We start from the raw sequence: 22,988 nt of genomic DNA on the forward strand, positions 1-22,988 counted from the left end.
AGAAACAGAGACAGAGACAGAGACAGAGACAGAGACAGAGAGACAGAGACAGAGACAGAGACAGAGAGACAGAGAGACAGTGAAAAGAAAGACGGGCCAGAGTTGCTTTTTGAAATTCGGTTTCACAACTCCCTAGTAACTTTCCTTCTGGAATGTCACACCTTTTCAAGTTAACAAAGAAACCTTTTGAAATCATTTCCATGATAGTCAGGAAACGTGAATCCAGATTCTATAGCCAGTCAAAAGGAAAGAAAGCCCCTAAGGACCTAGAACACATACCCCTCCACCCCACCCTCTAGTCCCTCCAATACACATGCCCCTTCTCTCTTTCCTACCCACATGCTGTCTGAAATAGTACCATTTCCCTTATTCTAGTATTCTCTGTGCTGGAGGAAACAGCTCAGTGTCTCATTGTTTGAAAAATCAATCTCCATTTGGACCAAAGTTCTGACTGTAAAGGTTATCAGTAAACCTTCTAGTTAGAATGGCAGTAAACTCAGAGGTCATCTAATTCAACTCCTGTTGTGGGGATGTGACTGGCTCACTAATATTGTCATTATTTCAATATTATTCTTTTTTAAAGAAAAAAGAATTTCTCGATTTTTAAATTGCTGGAAAGTGTAGGGAAAATTATTTGAATTTCTACCTTAAGTTTGAAAATATAGACAGACATCCTCAAAGGCCCCTTTTTCTTCATTCTCAACTTTATTTTAATCAAGAGAAAAAACTATTTTTTTAATATGGGAAATGCAAAAAAAAAAATGTGGGAGACAAAAATGGGAGGCACAAGGGAGACAGACATATAGACAAAGGGGGAGAGAAAAGGGGAGAGAGAGAGAGAGAGAATCTAATACCACAGAACAACATCTCCATCTTGTGGTATTTAGGAATATTGCTGATACTTTTATGGAGAAGGAATTTTTCAATTGGGGAAACCAACTCAGAGTTAGTGCCTTGGCTACCGTCATAGAACTAGTAAGTGTCTGAGGCTCTATTTGAACTCAGGACTTCCTGACTCCGGGCTGGGGTGGGGTGGGGGGTGCCCTATCTAGCTGCCTCTAGAGAAGAGGTGAGAAGAGCCCAGTTGGGCAGATAGAGAGGATCTCATACATCTCCACCTTCAGTTCAGCTTAGCCACCTGAGTCTATGGAGGGTCCCCAGTCTGTGAAGCACACATCCCAGCCAGCCCAGTAAGGGTCCTGGAGGAGTTCCTGATCCTAAGGAAAAAGGGTGTCCCTGTCCCCTTTCCAGGGGAGCCCGCACAGTGTCTTCAGAGCCCAGGCCAGGGAACAAAAGATGCACACTGTTGCTACAAGTGAAGGGGATGGGGATGGGAGTAGAGAGGGAGCTGTATAGGGAATTATGGCCTTTATGAGGAAAAACATGCTAGCTCAGTCAATCCTGGGAACCGACAGGGGAAGAAAGAATGTTGGAACAGAATCTATGGGCATGTTAGATAGCTGTGCTATTCTCCTTGGGTTTCATATTTCCTTCTTGTACCATGATGGATCTTCTTGATCATTGGCACTATGGAGATCTCTGGACTAGATGACAGAAATTCCCTCAGCATTTTTAAAATTCTGTTAAAAACCTCTTATTCACCAAACTAGAGATCCAGGGGAAAAAATATGCCATGGATCAAAAAGACCAGTCTCTCAGATATTACCCACATGTGGCAAACTGAAAAAATTAACTCAGACTTCTCAGAACAGAAAAACAAGAAAAACCAACCAAGGTGACAGGCCAGATGCAAAGTAGGAACTAGGTAGAGGGTGCTTGAGGAGGACCTTGCCAAAGATTTAAATGCCAATAATAAAAGACAAGTGATGAATTTTGTATAAAACATTGGTCCAAGAATTACAATTGCTCTGAATTTTGCAGCAGACTGAATTCTTTTTCTAGTAGTGGGAGGCCATATATACTTTTTCTTCTAGATTCTTTCATCCTCCCTTCACTCTCAAATTTCTTCCCAAAATAAACTGGTTTAGCCTGGGAATGTCTACAGGCCAAATGCAATGACTCATGGATGTGGAATCTAAATTGATGTGACATCCTCTTCTTCCTCCTCCACCTCTCCCTCTCTCTCTCTTTGCCCTTACTTTCTTCTCTACCCCCTCGCTCACTTCTCTCTCCTCTCTGAATTCTCTCTTCTCTCCCTCCCTTGGGGTTAACTTACTCACTCCCAACTACCCTCAAACTGCTGGTCTGGGTGGGAAAAGGCAAACACTATGCTGCTTCTCCTCACTTTTATGAAGTGGGGGATGGGAGATATATTCCTGCTATCTGTCATCACTACAGCTTCTAAACCCCTACTACTGAAATTCTCTTGACTCAAGAAGGTGCATCTTCCCTGCAACTTAGAAAGCTGAATTTAGGGTAGGGGCACGGAAATATTAAGCCCAAGATAATACAGCCAGTCTATGTCAAGGGCTAAGCTGGACCAGAAGTTGGGTTTTCTAGGCCTCAGGGCCAGCTCTCTATCTGATGCCATGATGCTTCTCTTTTTCAGTGACACCTCTCAAAACGCTGGAATCATATGTGTTGATGTAAGTTTCCATTATGTCCCACGCTTGGTGATTCCATTTGGGGTTTTCTTGGCAAAGATATGACTTGGTTTGCCATTTCCTTCTCCAGCTCATTTTACTTATTAGGAAACTGAGGCAAATAAGGTTAAGTGACTTGCCCAGGGTCACACAGCTAGTAAGAGTCTGAAGCTGGATTTGAACTCAGAAGATAAGTCTTCCTGACTACAGATCCAGTATTTTATCCACTGTACCATTTAGCTGCCCAGAATCATATTTAACCAAGTTGATTTAAAAACAAATAATGCTAGTGCTTCTAGTACAATGTTAAATAATGGAGGTGATAATGGGCATCCTTGTTTCACTCCTGATCTTATTGGGAAGGTTTCTAATTTATCCCCATTGCATATGATGCTTGTTGATGGTTTAAGATATATTCTTTTTATTATTTTTAGGAAAGGTCCTTCTATTCCTATACTTTTCAGTGTTTTCAATAGGAATGGATGCTGTATTTTGTCAAAGGCTTTTTCAGCATCTATTGAGATAATCAAGTGATTTTTGTTTGTTAGCTTGTTGATATGGTTAATTATGTAGATGGTTTTCCTAATGTTGAACCATCCTTGCCTTCCTGGTATAAATCCCACCTGATCATAACCCTCATGATCACTTGCTGGAGTCTTTTTGCTAGTATTCTATTTAAGATTTTTGCATCTGTGTTCATTGCTGGTGGAGTTGTGAATTGATCCAACCATTCTGGATGGCAATTTGGAACTACGCCCAAAGGGCATTAAAAGACTGTATGCCCTTTGATCCAGCCATACCACTGCTGGGTTTATACCCCAAAGAGATCATAGGGAAAAAGACATGTACAAAAATATTTATAGCTGTGCTCTTTGTGGTGGCAAAAAACTATTAACGAGGGTATGCCCTTCAATTCAAGAATGGCTGAACAAATTATGGTATCTGTTAGTGATGGAATACTATTGTACTCAAAGGAATAAAGAACTGGAGGAATTCCATGTGAACTGGAATGACCTCCATGAACTGATGCAGAGTGAAAGGAGCAGAACCAGGAGAATATTGTATGCAGAGACAGATACATTATGGTACAATTGAATGTAATGGACTTCTGTACTACCAGCAATGCAATGATCCAAGACAATTCTGAGGGATTTATGGTAAAGAATGCTACCCACATTTAGAGGAAGAACTGAAGGAATAGAAACATAGAAGAAAAACCATTGCTTGAACACATGGGTTGATGTGGATATGATTTGGGATATAGACTTTAAACAACCACCCCAGTGAAATTATTAATAATTTGGAAATAGGTCTTGATCGATGACACATGTAAAAAACCAATGGAAATGTGTGACGGCTACGGAGGGTGGGGGGGGTGGGAGGGGCAGTGGAGGGGAGAGTAAGAACATGAATCATGTAACCATGGAAAATTTTTCTAAAAATAAAAATTAAAAAAAAAACACAACACAAATAATAAATAAACAAATGCCATCCTGATGAATGAATGAATGAAAGATAAAAACCAAATAATATTGGATGGCTGATGTCCCTACCTTTCATCAGTATTTATTTATTGAGCTGCTTTCAAATAGGTCCTTAGGCCTATTTGAAACATCTGAAGGATAGTGTTCTTTTTAGACCTCAGAATGGTTCCAAGCTGCTTTTCTCATGCAAATATTTTCTCTTCTTTTCTTTTGTCCCTTTCATCAAATTAAACATTCGTATATTAAAGAGTTGTTACCTCACACTAGGAAAGTGATGGCAAACCTATGACACATGTGTCAGCACTGAAACGTGTAGCAATTTTCAATGACACGTGGCCACATTCGGCAGCATACAGAGAAGTATGGGGCCACATGCCAAGGATGAAACATTTGCCGTAGTGTAGTGTAGATACTCTGTGCACTATAGATGACAATTTTACCTATATTAATTTACCTATTTTGGTTTATTAAATACAGTTATATATTACAATTATACATTTTTGCTTTTTAAACTATAAATATCACAAAATTATGTTTTTTTTTCTCGAAGTGACACACCACCCAAGTTATGCTCGGTTTTTTGGTGAATTTTGACACACCAAGCTCAAAAAGTTGCCCATTATTGCACTAGGAAAAGCTTGCTCCAGAAGCCATGATCCATTTATTCTGGGGGATCTTAATAACCTGAATGGTAGAAACTGCTCCTCCACCCATCCCCTATGTAAACTTAAAAATTAATATACTATAATTCCAAGTATTATAGTTAATAAGATGTATTAATAATAACTTGAAGTAAAGAAAACTAAAAAGCTAGAGTAAAGAGGGAGCTAACCCAGCTGCAGTCACTAGAAAAGAGCAAGAAAAGGCGGGGTTACAGCAAACTTATGTACAATATATAAGGATGCTAAGTGGACAAAGGGAAAAGAATTCTGGGAGATGGAGTCTTTAGGGTACAAAATTTCTAATAAAACACCTATGAACTCCCAAAGAGGAAAACCCTTCTACCAATAAAAGTTACACCTTCTCTGTAACTTATAGCTATTGGCATTAAGGAGTTAAGTGACTTGCCTGGTGACAAGAAGACCCCATGTAGCAGAAAGAAGCAGGGCTAGATTCCAGATCTTCCTAACTCTGAAATTTGATCCTTAATTTTTGTTTTTTACCGGATTTGGTCATCTATCCGCTAAACCCCCTAGCAGCCCTCAATAAGCATTTATTGAGGATCTACTAAACGCCAGATATTATGCTGGACCCTGGGGATACAAAGGCAAAAACAAATAGAACTCTACACTCAAAGAGCTTATGTTCTCCTAGGGAGGAAACAATATGAACCCATAAATAGAGTGAGAGTAAATCCAAAGTAATTTCAGTGAGGAGAACACTAACACTTGGGGAATTAAGAAAAGTCTTCTAGAAGAGGTTTTTGAAGGAAGCTAAGATTATAGACTTAGAGATAAAAAGCTACCTTCTCAGTAAATATTTATTAAGCACCTAGCATGGGCCAGGCTTTATACTAAACACCGGCTGTGCAAAGAAAGACAAAAACAGCCTCTGTTCTCAAGGAGTATACCATCTAAAAGGGGTAAAAACCACAAAGGTCAACATCTAATTTTCCAATGAGGAAACTGAGGTCTAGGGAAATTAAATAACTTGCCCAAGGTAACACAGATAGTATCAGAAAGATGATTTGAACTCTGGTCCACTGACTCCAGAGTCAGTATGTTTTCCATTCTACCATAATGCAACCTCCCATGGGATTCTATAATATTGAAGTGAAAAGGGAAAATATTCCAAGCATCTGTGGAGGTCAACCTGTGCTGAGGTACAGAGATGGGAGATGGAAAGTCATGGTTAGAGAAGAGGAAGTAGAGCAGTTTAGCTAGAAGGTTGTACATGAGGAAGAGTGATTTGTGTGCTTCAGTTTGGAAAGACAGGGATGAATGGAAGAAGTCTGTGAAGGGCTTCAAATCCAGAGAGAGGAGTCTATATTTTATCCTGATGGCAATAGGAAGTCACTGAAACTTCTCAAACAAGAGAGTGACATGGTCAAGGCTTGGGATTTAAGAATATCAATCTGACAACTTTGTTGAGGATAGATTAGAGAGGGAAAGACTGGAGTCAGGGATGGTAATCAGGACTGGTTTAATAGTCTGGGTGAGAGGTGGTAAGGGTTTTCTCTATGTAAATGGGAAGAAGTGGATGAAATGTGAAAAATATTGTGGAGGTGGAATCAAAAGAACTTTGCATGATCCAGGACAACTCTGAGGGACTTATGAGAAAGAACGCTATCCGCATTCAGAGGAAGAACTGTGGGAGTAGAAACACGGAAGAAAAACAATTGCTTGATCACATGGGTCGATGGGGATATGATTGGAGATATAGACTCTAAGCAATCAACCTAGTACAAATATCAATAATATGGAACTAGGTCTTGATCAATGACACATGTAAAACCCAGTGGAATTGCATGTTGGCTATAGGAAGGGGGTGGGAGGAGGGGAGGGAAAGAACATGAATCTTGTAACCATGGGAAAATATTCGTAATTAATTAATTAAATTAAATTTCCAAAAAGAAAAAAAAAGAATTTTGCAATTGATTAGATATGATGGAGATGAGGGAGAGGGAAGAGTCAAAAAGATGAGTTCAAGGTTGCAAACCTTGAAAAATTCTCTTGACAGAAACAGGGAAGTGAGAGTAAAGAATGAGCTGTTTGTGGGGTCAGCTAGGTAGCTTAATGGATTGAGAACTTGGGTTCAAATCTGACTTCAGACACATCCTGGCTGTGTGACCCTGGAAAAGTCACTTAATCCCATTGCCTAGCCCTTACTGCTCTTCTGCCTTGGAACCAAAATACAATATTGATTCTAAGATGGAAGGTAAGGACTTAAAAAAACCAAACAAAACAGTTGCTTTCTAGTTGTTGTTGGGGGTTTTTTTGGGGGGGAGTGGCACAATTAATTCTGTTTTAGACAAATGAAGTTTGAGATCCTATGGGATTAGTAGGCAGTTGATGATATGGGACTAGAGCTCAGGAGAGAGGTGAGGGTATAGATCTGGGAATCATCAGCTTAGAAATTATAATTACACCCATGAGATAAGCTCAGATCTTAGTGAGGAGAGGGGAGGAAAGAGAGAGGAAGGGAAGGGAAAGGTTGAGAGAATCGAGAAGGGAGGAAGGAAAGGGAGAAAGGGAGGGAAAACGAAAGGGAAAACTTCTGCTAAGTAATGTCTTTCATCTTTTCCTTCCTTGGCTAAACTGGAAAAGTTGTCTATGAGAGCCAAATCTGGAGATAGGAGGTCTTGGTTCAAATCTCACCTCAGATACTTCCTAGTTGTATGACCCTGAGCAAGTCACTCAACCCCAATTGCCTTGCCCTTATTGCTCTTCTGCCTAAGAACCAATACATAGTATTGATTCTAAGATGGAAGATAAGGGTTAAAAAAAAAAAGGAAAGGAAAGGAAAGGAAAGGAAAAGCTATTTATGAAAGCCAGGCCTGGAGAAATCTCATCTCAGATACTTCCTAGCTATGTGACCCTGGGCAAGTCATTCAGCCCCAATTGCCTAGCCCTTACTGCTATTCTGCCTTGGAGCCAGGAGTATCCAATCTAAGACAGAAGACAAGAATTTAAAAAAGAAAAAAACTTACAACTGGTAAAAATTTTGCTTCTCAAATCCTATCCTTAACTTCTCTGTAGAATTTGATATTCCACATGGGTTGATGCGGTCATGATTGGGGATGTAGATTCAAAAAGAGGAACCAATGCAACTATCAATGATATGTAAATAAGTCTTGATTGATGACACATATTAAAACCAGTGGAAATGCACGTTGGCTATGGGGGTGGTGGTGGTGAAGGTGGGGTGAAGGGGAAAGTAAAAACATGAATCATATAACCATGGAAATTTTTTCTAAAAAATTAAAATATTTAAAAAAAAAAAGAATTTGATACTCTATTGACCACACCACCTTCTCCTCTTTTCACTAAGCTTCCATGTTTGTGCTGCCTCTTAGTCTTCCTCCTACTTGGCTAACCATATCTTCTTAATCTCTTTGGCTGGATCTTTTTCTGGGTTAGGCTGACAAACTGTAGGTGTCTCCCTTGGCTTTGTCTTAGGTCCTCTTCTCTTTTCTCTTAAGACTCACTTGATGATCCCATCAGCTTCTGTGGTCTCAAATATCAATTCTATGCACACATAAATAGATTCCCAAATCTATTTATCCGGCCTGGTTTCTCTCCTGACCCAGGCTCACATAACCAACTGATGGTTCAATCTGCATGTCCCCAGGTATCTCAAACTGAACCTGTTCAAAACAGAATCCATTATCACCCCCTACACCTAACCAAAGCCCTGCCCTCTCCTGAACTTCCTTCCCAATTACTAGCAAGTTTACAATCTCATCATTCTTGATATCGACTTTCTTGCTCATCTCATTTATCCAATTAGTGGCTTTGGTAAATTCTTGTTACTTTTTTTCTCCCATAAAATCTCTGGCATATACCCATTTCTCTTACTCCACATGTCCTGTCTATTTCAGATCTTGTCATTTTTATTTTCTCAATATTTCTTGTATATGTTCCCTTTCTTTTACTCCCCCAGGCACCACCTTGGGCCAGGCTCTCATTGCTTCTTACACAGACTATTACAATAGCCAACTAATTGCTTTCCTTTCTTCCAGCTTCTCCCCACCTCAATCCATCCCCTACTTAGCTATAAGAGTTATTTTCCTAATATGTACATCTCAACATGTCACCGTCCTGCTCATTAAGCTCCACTGGGTAACTACTATCTTCAGGAACACATAGAAAATCAATCTTCCATCTAGTATTTAAAGCTTTTTAAAGGGAGCAGATGGATTAAGAGCCCAGTGGATTAAGAGGAGGTCCTCAGTTCAAATCTAACCTCAGATGCTTTCTAGCTGTGGGCAAGTCACTTAACCCGCATTGCCTAGCACTTATCTCTCTTCTGCGTTGGAACACAGTATTGATTCCAAGACAGAAAGTATGGGTTAAAACAATTCTTTAAAATTTCCAATAGATTCCCTTCGTGTACTCCATAATCTAGTCATTCTATAATACTTGCTGGTCCTTGATCATCATAGTCTCTGTGGCTAGAATACTTTCCCTCCTAACCCTTGACTTTGAGAATCTTTGCCTTCCTTGGACTTGGCTTAAGAATCACCTCCTCTAGGAGGATTTTCTTGATCTCCTTAACTGCTAGTGTCCTTCTTGGTAAGGTTACCTTTCTTCTACTCTTTATTATACATGTTTTGATTTCTGTAAGTTGTCTCCATTAGATTGTGAGCTCCTTGAGAGCAAGGACTGGATTCTGGCTTTTTCTTGGTATCTACAGGGCTTAGCACAGTGCCTAGAATATATTAAGTGTTGAATAATACATATAAGTTAATATATAAGTATATAAAAAATAAATACAAAGTAATTTTCAAGGGAAAGGTACTAGCATCTTGGGGGGAGGGAAGTACAGGTCAAGAAATGGTATTGGAACTGGGTTTTGTGTTTGTTTGCCTTAAAAATCCTTATCTTTTGTTCTAGAATCAATACTAAATATTGGTTCTAAGGCAGAAGGGTTAGGCAATTGAGGTTAAATGACTTGTTCTGAGTCACAGGGCTAGGATGTCTCTAAGGCCAGATTCAAAGCCAGGAACTCCCGTCTCTAGGCTAGATCTCTATCCACTGAGCCACCTAGCTGCCCATGGAACTGGGTTTTGAAGGAATCATTATCAAGGACAGTGTTGAGGAGAGTATGTATTTCAGATGTAAGGGACAGCCAGTACAAAAGAGAAGTAGGAGATGGTGTGTGCTGTGAGAAACATTAAGAAGATCAGTTTTGACTAGAACGACAAATACAGGAAGTGAAAAATGTATGATGAGTTTTTTTCAGTTTCATTTTCCTGTTGGGGGTTGGGAGAAGTAGATTATTTCTTTATTCTATTCTGAGTAAACCTCTCCTGGTTCCTTTCTAAGATGTTGACTTCACTTCCTTTCCTACCAAATCTTATTGGCTCATTGCATTGCAAAAAATTGTGCAAATGTCATTAGAACACTTTTATGCCATCATACTGGAATGTGGGTGGAAAAAGAGTAAGGTTGTATCTTTCCCCATGACTACCAAGAACATCTCCAGGATATCAGGCTGTAGGGTAAACAATATGGGCTTGAATATCAGATAGATCTCTCTCTTTTTTTTTTAAACCCTTACCGTCCATCTTAGAATCAATACTATGTATTGGTTCCAAGGCAGAAGAGTAGTAAGGACTAGGTAATGGGGGTTAAATGATTTGCCCAGGGTCACACAGTCAGAAAGTATCTGAGGTCAGATTTGAACCTAGGACCTCTTGTGTTTAGGCCTGACTCTCAATCCACAGCTGTCCCCCAGATACATCTCTTGAAAGAGAGAAAGAAAAACAAAGGAAGGAAGGAAGGAAGGAAGGAAGGAAGGAAGGAAGGAAGGAAGAAAGGAAGGAAGGAAAAAAGAAAGAGAAAGAAAAGGAAAGGAAAGGAAAGGAAAGAACAAAGAATAGACAGACAGCTGCCTAGGAAACAATACACAGGAATTTGTAACTCGTGATGGGACATACATTTAAGTATGACTCATATATGCAAAGTGTTCTTAGTTCTCATCCATAGGAATTTGAAACACAACCTACCTATGCCTGACAGTCCCATATGAGTCTTGCCCATATCTTCCCACCAATTTGCCACAAGGGTCCTTTCAATGTGCTAGCTGGGACAGGAGGTCTTGAGTTCAAGCCTGGCCTCAGGCACTTCCTAGCTAGGTGACCCTGGGCAAGTAATTTAACCCCCATTGCATAGTCCTTACCACTCTTCTCTCTTTGTACCAATACAGGGTATTGGTTCTAAGATGTAAGGTAAGGATTTAAAAAGATAAAAGTCAGACAGTCCCTGCTCTCCTCTCAAGAAGCTCACTTTTCTAATGAAGGAAAAAATACCAAGGAAGGATTCAGCTGCAAGTCAGATGGAATGGTGCCAAGTTCTTTGGGGGCAGCACCATAGCAGCTGTTAATGCTTCTTTTTTAATGCCATCTCCACTGACAAAATCATATCAGTTTCAGTTGTTGAACCGTTTGGCAGTGCCTTTCCTTTCTGGGTCTTCAGTAGCAATGGCACTTGAAGGAACAGTTGTCAGGTGGCATCTCCACAGGGCAGGTTGATGCCTGAGGCCACTTGCCTGGAAGTATTGTTATTTCCAAGACTCTTGGGTTTAGGGTCCTGGACTGTCTCCATCAGGGTTGGAAGAGAGATGGTAGTCAAGATGGTGGTCATAGTTTCACCCATCTGTCTTATGCATTACAGTCTCTCCCTCCTTGTTGCTTTAGCCAGGCTATGAATGGTTATCCCTTACTCTAATCCTAATTTCAGAGTGGCTAACCAAGAAAATTAAAATGCAGTTATTTGTCCTTAAATGAATGTATTTTAATATCACTTTTTTGTTTTACAAACACATATTTTAAATTCCAAAACATTCAGCCCTTCATGACTCCTGGGTATTTGTTCTGTGGCATACTGGATAGGTACCCTTGTTACCACGAGGGCTGAATACCTTCCTCTATCAAAATGGTCATTCCCCTCAGGGTCTTTTGGTCTGGTCGCTTGGAGGCTGCCCTAGGCCTCTGGATTTGAGACTGGGAAATGGAGGCAAGTACCCTAGGAGAAGAGTCTTTGTTCTAACATAATCAGTCTTTAGTTATAGGTGAAATGGTGGAGAAGGTTGAGGAACAAATAGGAAAACTCAAAATACCTAGGCTGTCCAACAAAGATCTATTAACAATAGATGTAGGGAGGATACAGTTTCCCTTTCATTTTATTTATCTCTTCAAAGCACCAAATTCCAGTTTTTATACCAGATCTCAAGTCAGATGGGTCAAGCTGCCAGGGCTCACTCCTTTGCCAGTCAAGAGGAAGGAACAGTGTAAACTAAACATGCTGGAGCTGAATATTTTCTAGCACTCCCAAGTCCAGATTGACCTTGTGCCTGGGCAGCCTCAAGAGGAGAGGAGTGGTCTCGAAGCACAACTTGGTCAATGTTACATTAGGTAGTGTTCTCTAATTACTATACCCTGTTTATTTGATTACTAATTCTATGCTGAGAAAGCATTCTATGGGGTATCTCAGAGCGTATGTTTACCTTCTAACAAAGGCACAGGGCTCACCGAGCTTCGGCAAATACAAGAAAGGAAATGAGGGTTTGCTCGAGGATGGGACCACAGAAAGAAGTTCTAATAGGTCCATCCACGAATCTTCCCAACAAGCCCAGGAATGAGAGGATGGAGATTCTCTGGAAATCATAAAGAATAGCATTTATTCAATACTTCCACCATCAGGGAGTATACGAGTTACCAGAGTGTGTACAGAACTCCTCTGTGAGTGGCTATCAATGCCACCTGGTCCTTAAATGATGGAGGAGGAAAGAGAAGAAAGGAGATATAGAAGAAAGGCTAGAAGAAACTGAACCTGACCTCCCATTTGGAACATTTTAATAATGCCTTTTATCCATCCCCTCCCTCGCACCCCAATACCTCAGCTAGAAAATTGCTTCAAGAGAGAAGAAAATGGTTAACTGGCTAAAGATCTACACGAAAAACCTTTTCAGGAAGCTCTGAGAATATCGCCTGGAGACAATTGACCAGGGAGCCTGTGCTCTTCAGAGATCATCCCTGTGTAGCCCTCCAGGCCATCTCCAACCTCAAATCATCCTAGTCTAGCCAAAGTGGGAAAGAAACACAAAAGTCACCCAGTTCGGTGCCATAGTACTTATTGCCCAAGCAGCTCTGCCTTTGGAGGGGCTTTAAGGGATGGGGCATGAGATGAGGGTTCCTTTGTCTTTTTTTTTTTTTTTTTTTTTAAACCTTTACCTTCCACCTTAGAATCAATACATTGGTTCTAAGGCAGAAGAGCAGTAAGGGCTAGGCAACAGAGATTGAGTGACTTGCCCAGGGTCACACAACCAGGAAGTAAAAAGGAAATTGCCTTTATTGCTTTTATATCATAAACCAAGTGATCACATGTAATTCTTTTTTTTTTAGACTTTACCATGTTTTATTATTTAATCATTGTCTTGATTTTTTTGTTGGAAAAAAAACCTTTCACATACAATAACATAAAGCCTTTCTGTAGACAAAAATCTTTGAAAAGTGAAGCCCAATTTCTTTCCTTCCTCCCCGCCCCCAGAAGTTATATGATCCATATTGTCTTCTTCCCTCTCCCCCATCCCGGAGCTGACAAGCAATTCAATCTGGGTTATACATGTATTATCACATGTAATTCTTTAGGAAGGCAACTATGATTTTTAGAACAAGTTAGACTCCATAAACTGTTATTTCAATTATAACAGAATATTAATCAGAGTATTAGAAAGGATATAGTTTGGTGTCTTAGAATATTATAGCAATTAACAGTATTAAGAGCTTCTGTTGGAGGAATACAAACTTCAGGTCTGTGTAGTTCTTTATCTAGGGAAGCTGTAACTCGTGCAGCAGGAGAGGAGCTGTGCTCCTTCGGCTTAGTGAGTGCACAGCTGGCCTGATGAGATCACAGGAAAACAACCATGCCAGGTTCAGGTGTTGTTTGAGCCTGTGAAGATTTAGATTCACTACAGGCTCCTCAGAGAATTACAGCCGCTTTGACCTAACCCCACCCAGAGTTAGGATGACAGTTCTGGACTAGTAGTTATAAAATTAATTAAACTTTCTTTATAATGCATCTTATCTTGGTCTTGTACTAGAATTTATTGCTTCTTATCAAATGCTACTAAAACTTGTTCCCAAGCGTTAGAACATGTTGTTTTGTTTTTTTAATACACTCTTAACATTTTGTCTTGTTAATCACTTAGACTAATTAACTGTGAAAAGCCTATAAAACATCTAGATGGGGTATTTGCCACAGGCTGGGCATGGTAAGGCCTCCAGCTTTAATTTCCACAATTAAATATGGATCTTCGACTCAGAATGATGGCTCAGGTATATTTTATTTCTTTCAGAAGTGTCTGACGTCCTATTTGAACCCAGAACCTCCCGTCTCTAGGCCTGGCTCTCAATCCTTGAGCCAGCTACCTGTCCCCACTTTTTTAATTTCTTGTGCAATTTCATATGATAATTGCACTATTTCCCAATTTCCTTCCAGCTCTACTAAATTCATTATTCTCCTTAGTGTACTCTATTCAGCACCTCAACTTCCAATCCCCCTACCCCAAATGCCTGGTATTCTTCCATCTGTCTTTCTGCTCACGGATTTCAAAGGGCATAAAGAAGAAGCTCCATCCCTGGGTTTATGGAGGAAGTAAAGTAAGAGGAAAAAAAAAATCACCCAGACCCTCCCTGCCCTTTACCTGAAGCTTCTCCTGGTCACCACCCCATCCCTCCGGGGCCCTTCCCGCTAGTCCCCGCTGTAGAAAAGAAGCAGCCTGTTCTCGGACTCACAAGCCTGGGTTTCTGTCCAAGTTCCCAGCAGCAGCAGCAGCAGCAACAGCAGCCTCAGCACAATAGAAAGGGGGGCCTGCTGTGTGGCCCTTCTCTCCATCTCTACAGTCCAGGATCTTCAGTCTAGTTTTCCGTTCACAAAGGTTCCTGTTCTGTCAAAGGGCATAAAGAAGAGGCCCTTCCCTGGACAAGTGGAGAACGTAAAATCAGAGGGAAAAATATCAGTCTGAGTCAGACTCTTCTGGGTACTCGCCATGGAACTAAATGCCCTTTTCCCATTTCCTTTTGTTTTCAAGCAAAAAAAAAAAAAAAAAAGTAAGGGAATACTGGGGAGAGAAGAGAGACAAAAATTTGGTAATAGTCAACACAAAGTGACCAGGAAGGTGAGTCTAGGGAAAATGGAAGAAATTTAATAATCTAGTACTTGTCCTGCCAGTTTGCCCAAGCCCCACCCCTCAGCCATTATTAGTTTTGGACATGTCACTGCTGGGCTAAATGTGATTGCTCCCATTTCCCTGCTTCCTTTTCTATAAACTTCATAACACACCCTCAGCCAATTCGGCTGGACACAAACCCAGGAGAAGGGAACTATTTACTCTTTCAAAGTGTGACAGATTCTAGCCACCAGCTGGATTTCTCTTCTTTTCTCTCCAATTTCTATTTTGTTCTCCCCCCCATCTTCACTTTTTTCCATTGCTCCTCCTCCATTTCTTTCTCTCTCTCTTTTCCCTACACTTCCCCACTCCAGCCCATTCATTCAATCCCTACCACATTGAGCACAGACTTTGAGTTCGAAGAGACCTGGGTCCAAATGACTGTAGAGTCATTTTCTCTTTTTGATTCATTATCCCTCCGACCTGGAATTAATCCAGGAGCTCCAAAATTTAAGTTTAGATATGGCTCGTGTCTAACATTTTCCCAATGGGTAACAGGGTCCTAACTCCCACATGGCTACTTAATGTGCAATATAGGTATTGAGTATTGGACAGACTTCATTTCCTCCCCCATAAGAAATACACAAGATGCAAAGGATCCTTAGGAACTTATTTATTAACTGCATACTATGTTCCAAGTACTGGGCAAAGTGCTGGGATTACAAAAAGAGGCAAAAGCCCCTGCCCTCAAGGAGCCTACAATCAGTACAATTTATCTAAGGGTGGGTGGCTGTGGGTTGGACAGCATGCAAAAAAATATAGAAATATCAAGAATTCAAATAAGTGGGGGCAGCTGGGTGGCTCAATGGATTGAGAGCCAAGTCCAGAGATGGTAGATCCTGGGTTCAAATATGACCTCAGACACTTCCTAGCTGTGTGACCCTGGGCAAGTCACTTGACCCCCATTGCCTAGCCCTTACCACTCTTCTGCCTTGGAACCAATACACAGTATTGATTCTCAGATGGAAGGTAAGGGTTTAAAAAAAGAAAGAAAAAGAATTCAAATAGGCCATTAGACTCTCCAAAGTAAAACAAAGTAAAGTAAAAGTAAAGACTGCCCTCCCCCCAAGTAAATCTAGGAAACTGCAGAACAAATATCCTCCATTCACCTCTCACCAATACCATCTGAGCAATTCACAACAATATAGCAGTCCGCAAAGTCCACATCTCCTCATGTTTTGTGGCATGGTTTTAGTCTTAATTGTAGGCAATCATCCCCAGAAAATCTTCTTTGAGAAGTGTGGCTTTAAGATACTCCTCCAGGAGACCAGAGTTAACTTTCAAACACTAGATTACCCAGGAGGCAAGCCCTGAAGGCTCCCAGGACAGGGTAGCTTCAGGGTAGGAGTTTCATGAATGCGTCTGGAAGGCAGCTTTCCAAATGGGTCAGGAAAAGGAAGCTGCAGGGCTTCCCCCTCCCACATCCCTTTCTCAGCCTCTCTAGAATCTTGGCTTGTGCCTCCCCTTATCAAGCCTTATGTGATAATACTCTTCTGGGACTTAGTGTTCAAACCACCCTGTACTAGTGACTACTCAGCAGTCTCTTCCTGAGCTCTCCCACCTCATTTGTGCTGACCCAATTCCAGGGCCATGTCTTCCCCCCCCTCCCCCCAATAAAAGCTCCACCCATCGTGCCCAGCTCAAAATAATCTTTCCATCTTGCCATTTCTGGTAATACTATTAGAAGAATAAAAACTAATCTTGTTCTGCTGGGAATCCTAGGTGGCTTGTTTACATTGCTTCCACTCCCAGGATTGGATTATAAACCCTTGAGAATACATTCTGCATTGTTTCCATATTTGTAAGCCTTAGCATCTAGGCAAGGTACGGAATGGTTACTTAAGATATTCTCTTGGGAGTAGGGGATGGCTTCTGTTCCCACTGCTTTCTCCATTTGCCTTGTAAGCATAATTCACCCTCACTGGCTCCTTGTGAACAATGGCTCCTTACAAGAGAGATTACCCTTCTCCCCATAGGTTGTGGTGTTTGATTTTGAGGCTCCAGGGTCCGACTAGGCAGGGGTGAGGATGCACCTATACGGTCCTACTCTTGACTGCCTCCTACATCAGCTGGCTATCTCTGTCATATTAGTGTTTCAGATGCCAAGGAGGTAAAAGAAGAATGAGAATGAGATCAATCAATGAACATAAGGTGCCACCTCTGTACCAGGTATACTGCTAAGCACTGGGGATGTGAGGAAAGGTAAAAGATAATCCCTAGGGGGCAGCTGGGTAGCTCAGTGGATTGAGAGCCAGGCCTAGAGATGGGAGGTCCTAGGTTCAAATCTGGCCTCAGCCACTTCCCAGCTGTGTGACCCTGGATAAGTCACTTGACCCCCATTGCCTACCCTTACCACTCTTCCACCTAGGAGCCAATACACAGTATTGACTCCAAGAGGGAAGGTAAGGGTTTAAAAAAAAAAAAAAAAAAAAAAAGATAATCCTTAGCTCAAGCAGTTCTCCATCTGACAGGGGAGACAATCTGCAAAGAATTATGGACAAACAAAACATACAGGATAAATGAGAAATAATAGGGGGTGAGGCAGCTAGGTGGCTCAATGGCCTAGAGATTGACATCTGATTCCTCCTACCTATGTGACCCTGGGCAATTCAAAAAAATGAAACATTAAAAAATTAAAAAACAAACTTAATCCAATTGCCTTCCCTTCTACCTTGGAACTAATACACAGTATTGATTTCAAGACAGAAAGTAAAGGTTTAAATAGAGGGAAGGCATTAGAATTAAGAAGTGTGTAAATGGAATTAGCTCACCCCCATTCATAGTTAAAATTCTAGCCATCAGAGATAATGTCATCCCACCTCCCTGAGTGGGGAGGGGAGATCTGTGATCCACATGTGACAATAAGTAACAAATCAAGAACGAGAACAAGAACAAAAAACAAGAATGACAAATCAACAACTGCCCTTTGAGCAGTCCAAAACAGTGTTGAGGCTGCCATTTGTCCACCTGAAATTAGAGGTGGATGCCAGGAAGTGACGAAAGATGCTATCTTTCAAATATGATGGTAACTTCCTGTGGAGGCGGTTGGGGCTTTGAACTTGGTGTGGAAGGATCTCTGGTGGGACCTCAGGGGGCTTCCCTCTGAATTGTCATGTGGGTAAGTTAGGCTGACTTCTTTTCTCCTCCCTTGGAGTTTCTGGAGTCTCTACCCTCAAGGAGGCTTCTCTTGTCTCTCTAATTGCTAAAGGCCTTGTGGCTAGTAGCCTTGCTTAATTAACCTCTAAACCCTTACCCGGTCTGGATCTCTGCTGGTCCGAACCAGAGTCTCTCTCTCTCTATTTCCCTACCTTCATCCTTCCTAATTGTAAATAAACTTCCATAAAAGCCATCCTGACTTGGGTCTATTTTTAATTATGGAACCAATCCAAATCTGATTGATTCCTGGCGACCACACCTTAAATATATAAATATAAATATTTAATTTCCCCTCTTACAGAAGGGGTTGAGAAAGGCTTCTTGTAGAATGTAGGGTAGGCTTTTATCCAAGACCAGAAGGAAGCCAGGAGGCAGAAATAAGAAAAGAGGGCATTTGAGGCAGAAGGAATAGCCCAAAGTTGAATGGAGGGACAAGTTGTGGTATATGATTGTCATGTTATTGGCTATTGTGCTGTAAGAAATGACAAGCAAAAGAGTTTCAGAAAACCCTGGAAAGACCTACATGAACTGATGCAAAATGAAGTGATCAGAACCAGGAGAGCATTACATACAGCAACAGCAATACTGTGCGATAAACAACTGGGAAAGACTTAGCTATTCTCAGTAATACAGTCTCACTAAGACAAAAAGTCCCAAAAGACTTATGATGAAAAATGCTATTCATCTCCAGGGAAAAAACTGATGGAGTCTAAATGCAGACTGAAGTAAACTATTCTTTACTAATTTTTTAATGTGTCACGATGAATATGAAAATATATTTTATTTAATAGCACATGTATAACCAATATCAAATTGCTTACCATCTCTGGGAGAGATGAAGAGGGAGGGAAAGAGAGAATGTAGAACTCAAAATGTTAAAAAATCAACACCAAAAATTGTTTTTACCTGTAAGTGGGGGAAAAATAAAACATTACTGAAGAAGAAGAAAATGTCCAGAGATGGGAGATGGTTTTTCTTGTTTAAGGATTAGTAAGGAAGCCAGTATCACTGATTCATAAATATGGGTGATGGAGGGGGGAGTGGAAGGTATGAGAAGATTTGAAATATAGAGAGAAACCATGTCATGAAGGGCTCTGAATGCCAAATGGAGAATTTTATATTTGACCCTGGAAATGATAGGGAGGCCCTGAAATTTATTGAATATGGGGGTGACTTGATCAGAGCTATATTTTAGGAAAATCATTTTGATAGCTGAATGTAGAATGAACTGGAATGGAGGGAGACCAACCAAAAGACCATTTTGATAATCCAGGCATAGAGTGATGAGGGCTTGTGCCAGGGTGGTGCAGGGTCAGAGGAGAAGAGTTTGATAATAAGAAATATTGAGAAGGTAAAATCTATAGGCTTTGACAACTGATTAGGCTTGGAGGGGGGATTAGGCTATGAAGTGGATGACTGGGTGGATAGTGATACCCTGGAAAATGATGGGGAAATTAGGAAGAGGGAAAGGTATAGAGTGAAAGATAACTAGTTCATCTTTGGAAATGTCAAGTTTAGAATATCTACAGGATAGCCAGTTTGAGATGTTCATCAGGCGGTTGGAAATGTGAGACTGGAGGTCAGCAGAGAAGTTAGGGCTAGATAAGTAGATCTGAATGTCATCAGCATAGAGATGATAACTGAGCTTCACATAGTGTCTGGAACATAGTAGGGGCTTAATAAATATTTATTGAATTGAATCCCTGGGAACTGATGAGATGACAAACTGAAATAATATAGGAGGAAAAGAGAAAAAGGTCCAGGACAGAGTCCTGTGACATACGGTTAGCAAGAGCGATCAGGATTACAGTCCAGCAAAAGATATTGAGAAGGAGTAGTCAAATGGGTAAGAGAACCAAGAGAGTGATGTCACAGAAATCTAGACAGAAAAGAGTATGAAGTAGAGTGATGGACAGTATCAAAGGCTGCAGAGAGGTCAAAAAGGATGAGTATTGAGAAAAGGCCATTCAATTTGGCAAATATGTTGCAGGAGTAAAAAACTCCCACAGGTCCAGGAAAATCTCGGAGGCAGGACAGCATCGGTGTGAATGAGACAAGCGAGAGACAGTTTGAATATCAGCCAGGCAGGCAGGCATAAATACTGATATGCTTTGCCTTGATTAAGGTTTATTTTATGTGCTTTCAGATCATACAAAATCTTGGCATGGAAATCCATTCTCACCATACATCTTTTCTTATAGACAATGTTTTAGACATGTTTGACATATCTCTTGGGCCACAGTGGTGGCTTTTTCATGGGAGAAAATTTCTCCATGTTTCATTTCATTTTTCTTTTATGTGTACTGTACGGAATCAGGGAGAGGTGGGGGAGGAAACTTGGAGACTATTCTGGCCTGTTTTTACAGGCACCTATGTATGGGAACCTAAGTTAGGGTTTTTAAATCTTTAACATTAACTATTTGTTGGTTTGTTGTGAAGTGACTTCTAGGGGAATTTCTGTATTACTGCATGTAAGGGTGGAAATTTCCTAGGAGTTATAGGGGGCCTATGGGGGGGGGGGGGCTCTGCTATTAGCCTGTATTGTTTTTCTGTGTTTCCCTGGGGCTGAGTAAGGCTATTGATTACAATAATTCTAATAAAAGGGAATGTTAGTGAGAAAAGAGTCACATAGGGGAATTTGAGTAGAATTACCATCCTTCTGTCACCTGCTGTGCAGGGTTCATAACTTATGCTAGGCTGTGCAAACATCATAAACTTTGACGGCTTCTTGCAATGCATGATTGGTAACTTTGAAGAAAGCATTTTTGGTAAAGCGAGTAATGAGGGAATAAATGGAACCAGAGGTTGTGCTTCTACTCTGAATGTGAGGAGATCTCAAGAAGAGACTCTGGGCTCATATACCCCTGGGTTCAATCCTGAGGGCTTTCGCTTCAAAGAGATTTGGTTTTCCTCTTTCAGATTTTACTGCTACCCACTCCAGGGAAATCTCTAAAACAAATTTTATCAGTAGGGGCTAAAATGTGGGCAAAAAGGTCCCTCCTAGAAGAAAGTAGTTAATATGCAATATGACTTATTTCCTTTGCCACAGAAAATGCATTAGCCCCAAAAGATGCATAGGGATGCATTAACAAATGTAGAAAACATCAAATTTCTTGAATAGTTCAATTGTATGCATTATATTCTTCCCAGAAGCTAGGGACATTTTGTGAGATTGCTAAATAGTCATTATATATTCATCTCAGACCTGTACTGTCTGGGCAAGTCACAACATCCAGATGTCCTGGCCAACTAAGGTAGGACTTTTTCTTCAGACAAAGGAAAATACTGGTGGCAGTCATCTTCTCCTTTAAGTGTATTATTAAGGAAATCCTCTTTCCCTCTGGTGGTCTGAGGTCTAAATTAACTCAGTAATTGTCAACCCATGATGTCACCAACTAGGCTAGAAACACTTCCCATTTCCTAAGATCATTAGTCACTGATCTGTAGTCAAGAAAGGAAACAAAAAAGTATAAAACAGCAAAGGCCTGACCCAGTCTCAAATCCAATTAAGGAAGTAGGTATTCTTAATTCCAAGTGCTTCTACTCAAAACTATGATTGCTACCAAGGAGGAAGCGACATGGGCATTGTGCAGAGATGGTAGGGACCCCGAACCCCTTAACTCAAACAGGCTGTGAACAGGGAAATTCCCTTCCCCCTTCCTGTCCTTGTGACTCCCGTCCGGAGGCAAAGACCATTATCCTTGGACCCCTCCTTTCTGTTGAGATAGACAAAGAGATACACCTTCCAGCCACACTTTGATAGCCTAAGCCCTGAGGATCTCAGCCAGACCCCCACCCACCAAATGCCTGAGTGAAGTCAGGTATACATGCTCACTGTTGTAAAGAATATAAAAACCCCTAGACTGAAGCTTTCAGGGAGCAACTGCTAGAGTTGTTCCACTCATGCTGACATGCCGTGTCTTGGGAGCAACCACCCCCCTCAGGGTTGCTCCACTCATGCTGTCTTGCTGGCCATTAATCCTATCTTACTAAAAAATCTTTCTTTTTATTTTTAAGCTAAGTATGGAGTCCTCTCATTCTTGAGAAAGGTTTCCTTCCTGAAGCCAGGGGTTACCCACCCCCATAACAGAAGGAAGGAGGAAAGAGGAAGAGAGAATACTAGAGTTCAAAAAAGAAGATGGGTCCAATAAAGAGAAGGGTTAAGGTTGTTAGATAGCTCTTAAATACCACAAATGGGACACAGGTTCCTCCAACAAGTGTCCCTCTGATGGTTCAGCCACCAATCATCATCAGTGTAACTCCCCAGTGTAATAATAATGAGAGCCAGTACCCAAATGTTAAATAGAGGGGAGAATAGAGAAAGTCTATGAGGGGTGAGACTCTCTTCTAGCTCTCTGTTCCCACTGAATATACACTGGCAGACTTTGAGAGGGTGTCACCCCAAAACTGGGTGACCTGGATGGTCGTACCACCCCATAGGAGTTGAGGGCAAGGCTTCCCTATAAGATGAGGTATGTGGTATCCCATTCGGATTCTGAATGAGGACGGGGTTCACACAAGCCTCCCCTGAAGTCAGTCAACTTCACGGTGGGTGGTCTGGCTTCAAGATGGAGGCAGCCAGATCAAGCTGTGGTTCCCCTCTCCCTTGTTGTCTCTCAGGCACTCTGGAACGCTATATGACTAGTGAATGGCTTTTATTATTTTGCAATTTAGGGGTTGGGGAAAGGGGTGAAGGGCAGAGGGATTTTGGGGTGCCCTCTTCTCTATTTCTATGGGGTCTGTCACTCAGGTGGGAATCTTTGGGGTTCCCACTCCCAAGCTTCTTCTCCCTCCTCTTCTCCTGTTTCTGTTTCTATTTCTATTTCAATTTCTATTTCTATCCTTTCCTATAATTGTAAGTTTTGACTGAAAGGGAGTCTCACAGCAAGGTTGGGTAATGAGAGAAGGAGAC

At 41.1% G+C, this 22,988-nt stretch overlaps 1 protein-coding gene across 1 annotated transcript in view; it reads right to left on the reverse strand.

Annotated features, from left to right (window-relative positions):
• Nucleotides 1-14,729, reverse strand: part of LOC123244118 (hereditary hemochromatosis protein homolog) — a 26,961-nt gene extending 12,232 nt beyond the window's left edge. The window contains exon 1 of the mRNA XM_044672408.1: nucleotides 14,487-14,729. Within this exon, the coding sequence (XP_044528343.1) occupies nucleotides 14,487-14,586 (100 nt within the window). The 5' untranslated portion in view covers nucleotides 14,587-14,729. The remainder of the gene's footprint in view (nucleotides 1-14,486) is intronic.
• Between the last annotated feature and the right edge of the window lie 8,259 nt (nucleotides 14,730-22,988).

Source organism: Gracilinanus agilis, chromosome 4, assembly GCF_016433145.1.
Source record: "Gracilinanus agilis isolate LMUSP501 chromosome 4, AgileGrace, whole genome shotgun sequence".
NCBI classification, from domain to species: domain Eukaryota; kingdom Metazoa; phylum Chordata; class Mammalia; order Didelphimorphia; family Didelphidae; genus Gracilinanus; species Gracilinanus agilis.